The sequence below is a fragment of the Eurypyga helias genome, unplaced genomic scaffold, assembly GCF_000690775.1.
Source record: "Eurypyga helias isolate BGI_N326 unplaced genomic scaffold, ASM69077v1 scaffold30980, whole genome shotgun sequence".
NCBI lineage: Eukaryota > Metazoa > Chordata > Aves > Eurypygiformes > Eurypygidae > Eurypyga > Eurypyga helias.
Window position 1 is genome coordinate 1 of NW_010228107.1, and position 11,298 is coordinate 11,298.

General features: G+C 38.7%; 1 protein-coding gene across 1 annotated transcript; it reads right to left on the reverse strand.

The window, feature by feature from the left end:
• Positions 1 to 2,195: 2,195 nt before the first annotated feature.
• On the reverse strand, positions 2,196 to 3,453 carry LOC104502464 (chromosome unknown open reading frame, human C2orf66). The gene is made up of 2 exons (XM_010158518.1): positions 3,331 to 3,453; positions 2,196 to 2,378 (listed from the first exon to the last, which is right to left on the reverse strand). Exons 1-2 carry the CDS (start codon positions 3,451 to 3,453, stop codon positions 2,196 to 2,198), a joined length of 306 nt encoding a protein of 101 aa, XP_010156820.1.
• Positions 3,454 to 11,298: the final 7,845 nt, after the last annotated feature.

Below are 11,298 nucleotides of genomic sequence, written 5' to 3' on the forward strand. Positions count from 1 at the left end.
TGCGGCCCTGGGCAAGGACCGGGCCTTGGGAACGGGCAGCCGTGCGGTTGGGCCCGGGGGGCTGTCCTGAGCGCGGGGGGCTGTGGGGAGCCGCGGCAGTAGCCGCCCTTCCTGCACTCACTGTCTCGGCGGGGCTGAGGGAGACACGAGGCACGTTCCTCTGCTACCGACCACACTGTAAGATGCTAGGTCATCTTTTATTTCCTCAGAAATAGGTGTTATTTGTACATGAGAAGGGTTTGTTAACTTCGTATAGGAATACAGTTATGGCGCAGATGACTTGTTGGTGGGGTGTGAGGGGCTGGGGGTGAGGGACAAGCAGCCATCGGGCGCCAAGGCTTCGGTCGCCCAAGAAACCAGACAACTTCTGACAGAAGAGGATCTGATACCACCACTGCGGAACAGCTCACGACATCTAGCTCCAGTAAATTGAAGGTAACATTTATTTACCAGTTCTGAACAAAGACAGGTAGGAGTAGCTAAAAGCGCCCCGTTGCGCTCCTCGTTTATTCACGCAAGCAGCCATCGGGCGCCAAGGCTTCGGTCGCCCAAGAAACCAGACAACTTCTGACAGAAGAGTATCTGATACCACCACTGCGGAACAGCTCACGACATCTAGCTCCAGTAAATTGAAGGTAACATTTATTTACCAGTTCTGAACAAAGACAGGTAGGAGTAGCTAAAAGCGCCCCGTTGCGCTCCTCGTTTATTCACGTTTAAACGCACAGCTGGGCCAAGCGTAGTAGCCAAACGTCACGCGCTTGTCAACAGACAGCAAACGCACCCGTTACAGCATGACACCAGATTCCACGGGTAAAAACTCTGATACTGGGGAGAATTTTGAATTGCCAGCTAACAGTTAAAAAGTCAAAGCAGTACTATTTTGCTGTGAAGGTTGAACTTCATGCGAAGTGGTAAAAGTTAATGCCTGAAAGACAGAAAAAAAAGCAGCATATGAGACAAATACAGAAACACTTGTATGCAGCCAGGGGGTGATCCAAACCAAGACCTGGTAACACTGGCCGAAATACCCCAGCAGACCTCAGCCTTCAGAGAATGACTCTCAACTACTGTGATCACCCTGAACTATGAAGCATAAATTACTTCCACCGGGCATCACCGTTGCTGTAACCTACAGCAGAGCTACAGCATCCCTTTTGAAGTCCCTTTTCATTTGTGTGTCACGCACAATGCTCACTGTGTGGCATTTTTTTTTTCCTGATATATAAACTCAGCAAAAAGAGAACTTAGTATTCAAATTAGAGTGCAGTCTTCATTATTATTCGTGATAATAAGAATAGTGGAGCTGAGCTTTTGGTCACAGAAAGAGATGTGCTTAAGCAGAGATCAGGACAGAGCTAAAAATCTTGAGCTATTGATTACAAATGAATCACTAAGATACTGGGTAGATCACCAAAATGCTTAGATTCAAACCTTAGTGAAATCTTCACCCATTTGTAAAATGGGAGAAAACGACTGTTTACCTTTTCTCCAGATTGCCAGTATTCACTGACCCTCAAAATGAGTAATGAACGGATTTATTTGTTGCAGAGTACGGTTATGCATAGATAATATAGCTGAGAAGTACCTGCTGTAAATTCAGGCTGGATTTGTTAATAATGCAAGCTTGACCCACTTCAGTTTTAATTCATATGTATTCAGAGATGTGAATAAGTTTGCAACAATTTGATTCAACCTTCAATTTCCGTGGCAGAAATAAGGGAGACAGCACGGATGGACAGAGATACCATATGCTTTGTTAGTGCAGTATCTTATGTATAAATTAACTTTAAGATATATGTATCACAGGAAACCATTAGTTTCAATTTATAATTTTGCTGATACCAATTACTTAAATAAAAGCTGCATTCTCTACTATCTGTACATCTTCTGAATTCTTTTCCACATGAAAAAAAAAGGAGAAAAAAAATAAAGCATGGTCTGTATAGGTCTGCTCAAGCACCACGTGTTATTTTACCAAGTAGTAAATATCTCATAAATCTCTACCTCAACAATTTTAAACCAACTTCAGGCAAAAGTTAACATGCTACATTCTTAATGAAAAAGAAGTTCATTTTTCTGAAAAAGAAGTTGTTTTTACACTTCAGACAGAAGTGAGAATCCAAATTTTTCACTTGATTACATGGAACATTAGAGGAAAAGGCATCCTCTTTTACCTTGGTCAGCAGCATCTTTCAGCCTTTGAAATGACTTGGAAAAGAATTTCTCCTTTCTTCATAATCTGCAAATGCAGAAGCAATAGGATCTGAGTAGAACATGACAGGCCTTGGTCCTTCATTGTTCATAGTGAAAGTAGCTGGGAACTTTCTGAGATCAAGACCCCTGCCCGAAAAATAAGCCTGGAGCGTTCTGAAAAACTGAACATATTTCATGTGTGAAAATAGAGCATGCCCAATGGAGAGTAATTATTCTTACTGACACAAAGTACATGTAATATTTGTTCCTATCTGGGATGAAATCTTCTGTTTTCATCATAAACTGGTGCAATATAGGCAACATAATTCAGACATGTCCACTCCGTCCTTGTCTTGTGGACTTTACATGGTGTTGAAAGACCACCAACTGTTTACTGACCATCTGTGCTCCGCACTGAACTGTATCCCTTACATTCAAACTGTACCCCTTACAAAACAGGCACAGCAACACCTTTGCCGAGAGCAAACACTGCAGTTGTTACTTACAAGTTTCTCAGAGAAATGTTCCCTAAGAGTTAGCAACAGTGGGTAATTGATCTGAACTGGCGCCTTAGATCACTCAGAAGTAGAAATTCATGCTTCTTAAAACAGTGAGGAAAAATGGTGGGAGACTGAATATTTTTCCTTCACAAATTCCTTATAAGATCTTGCAAGTGTTCTTTTAATGATATTTTTTTAGCTGTAATTAACTTGCAGATCTTCAGCCACTATTCACAATGTGTCAGATGCAAACTTATTTGTACTTCCAGGAGATGAAACACGTGATCAACAGAGTACACATTTGAGAGAAACATAATAATCATTCCTCTTCTGTTCTGTAAAATGAGTGATTGTATAACCCAAACACATTTTTAAAAACTAAAGCTGCTGGATAGAGATACAAGTAGTGTCCTGCACCGCTGAACACCAAGAACGACTCTTCAGTTAAGGGGTACATCTTGACTGAAGAATGCTCATCCGGTTGTGGTCACTGACTATAAAAAGTGCACAATTACTAACACTACATTTAATGGGCCCCTCTTACCCTTAAATTTAGAGGATAAAACTTTCTCGTGATGAGAACCAAAAAACCCCCCACAAAACTTAGGCTGTCATTCTTGCCGCACTTCCTTACCAGGTCTCTGTTTCTAGGGTTATCTAGCGGTTTCCATTTTTCTTCTGGTTGGAAAGGAGCAGCCTTTGCCAATCCTCTCACAGCCAATGCTGTGTACAGACCCAGGAGCACCACCTTCCACATGCTGAGGAGACGAACAGACTACCTGTAAGAAGGACAATGAACCAGACTCCTTAAGTCCTACAAAGCTGTCACTGGTAACAAATAGAGCAAGCATGACAATCCAGTGGAACACTGAAAATAATCTATCCAGGGCAAGGAAAATCTGCCTACTGCAGGTTACACCCACGTGCCATCCACTTTTTTTTTGTTTTCCTAGTACCCATCTACCAGGAAGAACAAGTTATTCTAAAGAAGTGTTTCCCATACCAAGCTATTTCTAGGCACTGGATTCTCCTTTTGAGAGGGACTAGTAATGACATTTAGCAAAATATTTAAGTTTGTAAATTTACATTTGTTATTACACACAGCCATTTTCATTGGCTGATTAGTTACAGCGTTAGACCTTTGTGTGTTCCAAAGAGAATGCAAAAATACAGCTTGAGATCCAGAGTGCTCAATTTTTAAAATTGCCTGAAATGAAAGTGTACTACATATATTAACAAGTGCAATAATAATACAGCCTGGTATAATATACTAGAGACTCATTTCACAACTTGAATCAAGGGGAAAAAGTCAAGAAGAAATAATTCTCCCTTTCACGTTCTTTAAAATAAAGCTTACCAGTGAATTTGGCTCTGGCTTGCCCCTTCTTGGTTAGTCTCCTTGCAATCTGTGAACAAACTGATCTCTGCACTTATATTTCTAGTGGACTGTAGGTGGGTGTCAATGACGTTAGCAGGAGTTCAAAAATACAGTAATGATTCCATTTCCATCCACGACATAAAGACCCTTGAGAATTTCTTCCTTAATACTCTTAAGACCTGTTGCTATTGAACAGCAGAGTGCAAACTCCTCCTCCCTAAGCTGTATTGCAGAGAACTGGTGGTAAGCATATAATAAATTTAAAACAATTCCCAGCAGAAATAGCAGAACTGTATCAAAATATTACTTTTAATTAAAAGTAATTAGCCATATCTCTAGAATGGTGACTAACAGGTAATTACAGCTGGTTGAATGGTTTTCAAGCAAAATGAGATATGGATCATTTTCTTGATGCTGGAGAGCGGGAAAAGTAGGGTCTGTTTCAAGATCCAAAATCATGCAATTTTAATGAAAGTGTTGCCTTCCTACCCTGATTTTATCGGCAGTCAATATCCTCCTGTCAGACTAGAAACTAAGACAAAGACTGCAAGGAGGACTGTGCTAATTCACCTTGACCTTATTTCATAGCACCCTTCGTCTCAAAGCTGCTTCAATTTTTTGCTTCTAATTTCATTATACACTTCTCTCCGCTACTTAGACAATACTTTAGTTACTATCATGTAAAATCCAGCTCTAAATAGACATGTTAAAACTCAAGAGTTTCGGCCATTAGCTTACTCCATATTATAAATGTTTGTTTCCAACTAGAAGCTTTACGTCTTTCTTTGGTTTAAATTTTGGCAGCAAAACAAAAACCTAGCAACGCCCTTAGAGACAGATGAAGTTGTGGACGTCCAAACGCCACTGATAAGACAGTTAACAAAATCCAAGCAATGTTAATGTTCACAATGGCAGCAACAAACACAAGTACAAGTCAACTTACACAGCCTATAGATTATTCTATTCTGCAGACTTGGAATAACCAAGTTTGTCAAAAAATAAAAATCCATGAAAACCCATCAATTACTTTTCATAACAGACAACTTCCAAATAGTAGACTCATCAAGAACAGAACAGCAGTAACAACGGGAGAACTTGTAAAAAAGGCAGACCCCAGCGTAAGGGAACTTTCTATGTTTATTTTCTAGGTAGTTACTTATTTCCAGTTTAATTTTGTGTACAATTTACCTTCTACATCAATGAGAAGTAGGAATACATTCCCCTAGAGGAAAAAAAAACCAAACAGCCAGAGGAACAGGTCGTTTTCTTCTATCCTTTTTAAATTTTTCTTTCCCCCCACCTCAATTCTTCTATTAATTTCATTTTTTCAGAAAGACAAACCTGGGGGATACATAGTATATTCAGCGAGTAAAACACACCAAAGTCATCTGTGAATTTGAAACAAGTTTTATTACTACAGGACTACTATGTTGCCCCTAATACAATTTAGGCAGTTTGATTGGTGAAGTATGCAGATATGCAAGAGATGCAATTAGCGTGTATTTTCTGTGACCTGTCTTAAGAAACTAAAACCAGCCAAACAAAAAACAAACCCCCAAAACCAAAACTAAGCTAAAAATTCATATTCTTGCTTTCTGAGCTAAAAGTGTCTGAGAAATGGTTTGAGCGGAAAGTCTGTTTAGACTCAGTTCTCTCATTTTAGTGTGGGGTTTTTGTTGGTTTTTTTTTTTTTGCCAGCTTTTTGGTTTGTTTTTCTGATTGTTTTCAAAAGAATTTCATTATAGCTCTTTCCTTCAGTGAAAGTCAATAAGTGGAACACATTAATATTAAAATATTATTAGTACAGTTACAGTGATTAGACAAAATTGCATCCTCCTTTGAGAGCAGCAGCTAGTTTAACAAATGCTTTCCAAGTCAGATGGCAGTCTGCTGCCTTTTTAATGCAGCCAAATTTAAGCTTTCTTGACAAATCACGTCTATAGACGCACATCTTGAGTAACCCCAATCTTGTGAAAGTGGCTATACTGATTACACAACCCTTATGGCACGGTAAGCACGATTCATGCATGCCTGGACGCTGAACATGTGCAAAGCGCTGCTTGTTCAGCTGCATGCAAGTTACTTCAGAAAGGTAAACATCTCGTTCTAGAACAAAAGGCCAATTTAACACTCATCAGTTTAGCTGAAAACAAGTTTTACACACATGATGCTCTCACCAAACGTTTTCCATTTTATTGCATTTCCCATTCATGACACAAAGGCAGGTACAACAGCCTACGGTGCATGAGTTAAGATATTGAGAGAAGCTTCATCGGGTACGATCTTTACTGTATTCTACTCGAGATGTGAAAAAAGCGTCTGTTAAAGTACTGCTCTAACCACAATGCTTTGGTTCACAGGTTTTATTTTCTGCTTAGAATCCCAAGTATTACAAGTTAGAAGGAAAAGCACCAAACTGCTCCACATGAGTACCTGAGCAAAGACTAAAGGCAAACATTCATCACGACACTCGTTAGTGTGTGTGTGTACAACGGAAGTACAGGTAACATTCACAAGACTCTACAGAGTATGACTGGTTAAGTGGCACTTTTTTGTGAATTACAACCATTTGTACTAATGCAACCATGTCAGAACACCATACAAAAATATACAGAAGTGTTTATTTAGCAGAGCATATGCTATACAGCTCACTCTAAGTCATGCACACTTAGGTTAACAAAAAAAGACCAAGGAAAGTGAAGTATACACTGCAGACAGGGAAACCATCAAACAAGATAAAAGCACAGTTTTTAAAGATTGAGATTTCAGCTTTCAGCAACTTCAGCATTAGCTGATGATATCTATTCTCCAAGGTTTTCTCAGCATCTCACAAGAGAAAGACTTTGCCAAAGCTTAGCACGCATTGTACGAACGGTATCTGAGAATTCAAACATTTTAATAAGCACAATAATTTCTTAAAGCATTATTCAAAGATTTATAGATAAGACCCTGTCAACATCTCTAGAAACCTGTAACTACTAAGAGTTAGCTCCACCTAAACCACCAGATTTACACTGGCTGTAAGAGAATTGAAAAGAGAGGAAGAGTTAAAAACATGGAAGACAGGTTGCTTGTGAAGCAAAAGGTATTTCCAAAATTACATTTGTGTTCTTCAAAGTTTTAACTCCTCTTAAAACCAACCAAACAGCCCCCCCTCCCCCACATTTACCCCAAAGAGGTTTTTGGCCACCATTATTCTTTGTTCTAGGAAAAAACAATTAAAAGGTAATAGGGAATCAAGTCACTAGGCCTAGGTCTCAGAGTTTTTCTAGACTAATCATCATATATAAAGGCCTTAAAGGTAGTTCTGCCCTCCAAATGATTTTAATACTAGAATATCCCTGTAGCTAGGAAATCAACAGTGATTATTCAAACAGCATCATCACAGCAGAAAGAAGAGAAAGTTAGGTGACCAGAATGAGTGTTACACATCCTAAACTGACATACAGAAGGAAGTAGCAGGGAAGACACAAAGATTGCATGGTATCTCTTGTGCCACAGCATCAGCAGCATTGTGGCAGCCAGGTTCGAGTTAGTTCTCAATAAAAGAAGGTCAATAGTTTTGATTTGTATTGCTTCAAACAATTGCTGTGCTCAGCTGGCATGCAGTTTGTATGCATATTTAAATTCCCACAGGCCAATGATAAGCTTTGAGATGGAATGTTTATTTGAGATTTAGTGCTACACAGTACTAATACTGGGGGGTAAACCAAGTCAGAATTTGAAGGGTTTTGATCAAAACATACAAAGAAACCTGGAGAGACACATAAGGAAAGCCAGTGGCAGCTCTTCCTGAGCTCTTCATATTAAAAAAATATAACTAAGAATTCCTCCTACTATAGCAAAACAAGATTCTAAGATCTTGACTATTTCTGGATTTCTTTAATGAACTGAGGGGGGAAAAAAAAAAAAGTATAAACCTTCCCATCCACCAAAAAACCTTTCACATTTTTATATATGAGTATTTTTCCAAAAAAGGGAAATTATTTAAAGCTTCTGGAGCTTTAAAACAAACAAAAACCCCCACCCCACCACCTCCTAGTTTTCTTCTCACACTGGCATAAGCTACTGAGTATCAATACCTAAATACAGTATTTCGCTTAAACTACAATTAGAGGATTTTTATTATTTTGAGGAAACTGAAGAACAGCATTTTACAAAGGAATTGGACAGAGACTCAAAGTTCACACATTTATCTGAGACTAGCTTTCTTTCCTTATTTTTCTTGTCACAACAGAAAGACTTCAGAAATTAAGGTCAGCTAAAGCTTTTTGACTTCATTTGGTGTGATTCCAAACCACAAATACATTGTACTCGTCATTAATCTTCATTTCTGCAAGCGTAGTAAAAGGGGGTAGAAAAATTTTTTAGAAATATTTTCCCCAAATGCAGTTTCAGTATGATCCACGCAAATGTTTTTGGACAACTTCAGAAATCAAATATAAGGCTACAGAAGTCCATAGGCTACAGTTGAAGAGCGTATTCATTTACCGGTTTAAGGCACAGTAATTATTTTTTGCTCTAGAAAGCTACAAGTTTAACGTCACAGTGAGGAATTTCACATTTCAATTTTGGTCTGGCACTCTAATTATATATGTCATGTCTACTACTTGTAGATTTCTGTATAACATTTCAGTTGTCAGGTGCTGCAGTCTCAAATACAGTTTTGACACTCAGAGTGACCTAAGTGGAAAATACTGAAACCTGAATCGATCCCAAAATCATGCACTCAGCGTTTTACAAAACTAAACATCACTACACTTGCACATTTGATACTTAATACATATACCCTGAAATTATTTAGTTTGGACGGGAAAAAAATGTCTTTGCTGGTATTTCATCAAGCATATGAAACTTGAACAGACCAGCTGCTGCGCATCTTCACTAGGTCAGTCAACGGCGCCTACTATTATTACAGGGGATGTTTTGTGCTACAGCAGAAGGATGCTGCAAAGCAGAAGATAACTGCATACGGAAGAAGGAACAGGAACGATGTGCCACAAAATAATAAGTTTGTGTGTGCCATTCCTGACTTTTATGGACACAAAATTAGCTCCGATACCACACACCTCCTACAGAATCTAGAACACAACCTGCCAATAACTGCAGAGAGGCCATGCTTACAAGATTTGTTTATGACAGGACAAGTAGCAAAATCTGCCTGCATTTAAGAAGGCAGAGTAAGACCCTACATTTTAAGTGAAACTAAAGTCAAAACATCACAGCTTTGACTTGGGTTTCCTTGCTGCAAGGCAATAAGCACATATTTGAGGCAGTTATGTGCTTAGATACCTGAAAAATTGAGGTGCTAGGTAGATGTGCTTAAGTAAGAGCTATATAATTTTCTCCTTAAACACTTAAAACTAATTTTTAAAAAGCCGTAATGTTTATCAACATGATGAAATTCACAGATTTTATTTAAGCTTTAAGAAGCCAATTAAAAACTCTGAATATTCTTCCATAAATAAGAACATACATCAGAAAATACAGTATTTGTAAAAAGGTTTGCAAATAAACGTTTAGAGATTTTAAGGATTCTATGATGAACAGCAGCCTAAAGTTCTGGCTCTGAAAAAAACTATTCTACTTCAACATTAAAATGGAATAGTTTTAATTTGTCATTCATTGACACACATTTCCAGAGGTATGAGCGCAGCACGTAGCTTTCATGACAGAAGTACGTCTCCCCTAAAGGAACGGTGATGCGAGTTTTAAAACCCATTTGCAGTACAGTGCTAAGTGCTTATAAAAGCTAGCTTGATTATCTCCCAGAAGAGAGAGATGAAAAAAGTCAAAGCTGTAAATTAAGTGACTAACATTCACTATGAAGTGAAAAATAAGCATTAAGAATTTAGTCTGTTTTACAGCTAACGAATTTCTAGTAGCTTAGTGACTTAAACCAGCAACACCATTATTGCACAGAGACTGTAACTGCTTCCAAACACATTTTCAGTAACTCAGAGTACTGAAGGTCTATAATAAATGGCTGGTTTTTCTCAGTTTAAGTAAGAAAAAAGCCTCAACACATTCATCACTGTACTGAAATAAACTCAATCAAATGAAACCTACACAATGTTTACATTTATTCACAAGCACACCATGGACTTAGTTCTGCCCTGTCAAAGTTTAGAAGCATATGCATCCGATTTCAGAAAAAAAGTCAGGTTATAAGTTCATAACCTTGTTACTGGCAAACACATGGAAAATCAGACTTTGTATCAAATACCAATGTATGCAACTATGCCTTTTGGGGTTTTTAAAGTATCAACACTTTTTTTTTTTTTTTTTAACCACTAACTTTAAAAGTAGCCCAGCTAAGTTATAAAGTTCACTTAGACATCCAGGCAGTCTGTAGGTCTTCTGCAATATAGTAATCCTACACTGTTTAGGATTTTGTTGTGTTATTCATGTGTTTGTTTTAAAATGTAGCAAATGAGAGCTGGAGCACCCCTTCTATGAGGAAAGGCTGAGAGAGCTGGGCTTGTTCAGCCTGGAGAAGAGAAGGCTCCGAGGAGTTCTTACTGCAGCCTTCCAGTGCCTGAAGGGGCTACAAGGAAGCTGGGGGGGACTTTTTACAAGGGCCTGTAGCGACAGGACAAGTGGTAATGGGTTTAAATTGAAGGTGGGGAGATTTAGACTAGATATCAGGAAGTTCTTCCCAGAGAGGGTGGTGAGGGACTGGAACATGTTGCCCAGAGAAGCTGTGGATGCCCCATCCCTGGAAGTGTTCAAGGCCAGGCTGGATGAGGCTTTGAGCAACCTGCTCTAGTGGAAGGTGTCCCTGCCCATAGCAGGGGGGTTGGAACTGGATGGTCTTTAAGGTCCCTTCCAACTGTTCTGTGATTCTATGAAAACAAAATCAGAAGTAAAATACAGTAGTAAATGAAAAGGACCATGAAGGCCAAGGAAAATGATCTTCCACAGAAACCAGAGATCCTGCGCACTTCACAGACGGCATTTTACCAGCCCAATGCAGTTCTGCCACTGTCTTTCATTCACAGCCATTTGAAAGTAGAAAAAAAATACTCTGTTCTTCTATGTCCAAACAGTAATTTTTCAGTTAAACCAACTGGTGGATTTAGCTACAAGTATGTTTAGACACACAAATTATATTTTATGTACATATATATACACACACACCCCATAGCATACATTTGGTTAGAGAGCTTCAAGACATGACTTATTCAAATAACTTCTGATTCACAAACACTATGTATAACCTAA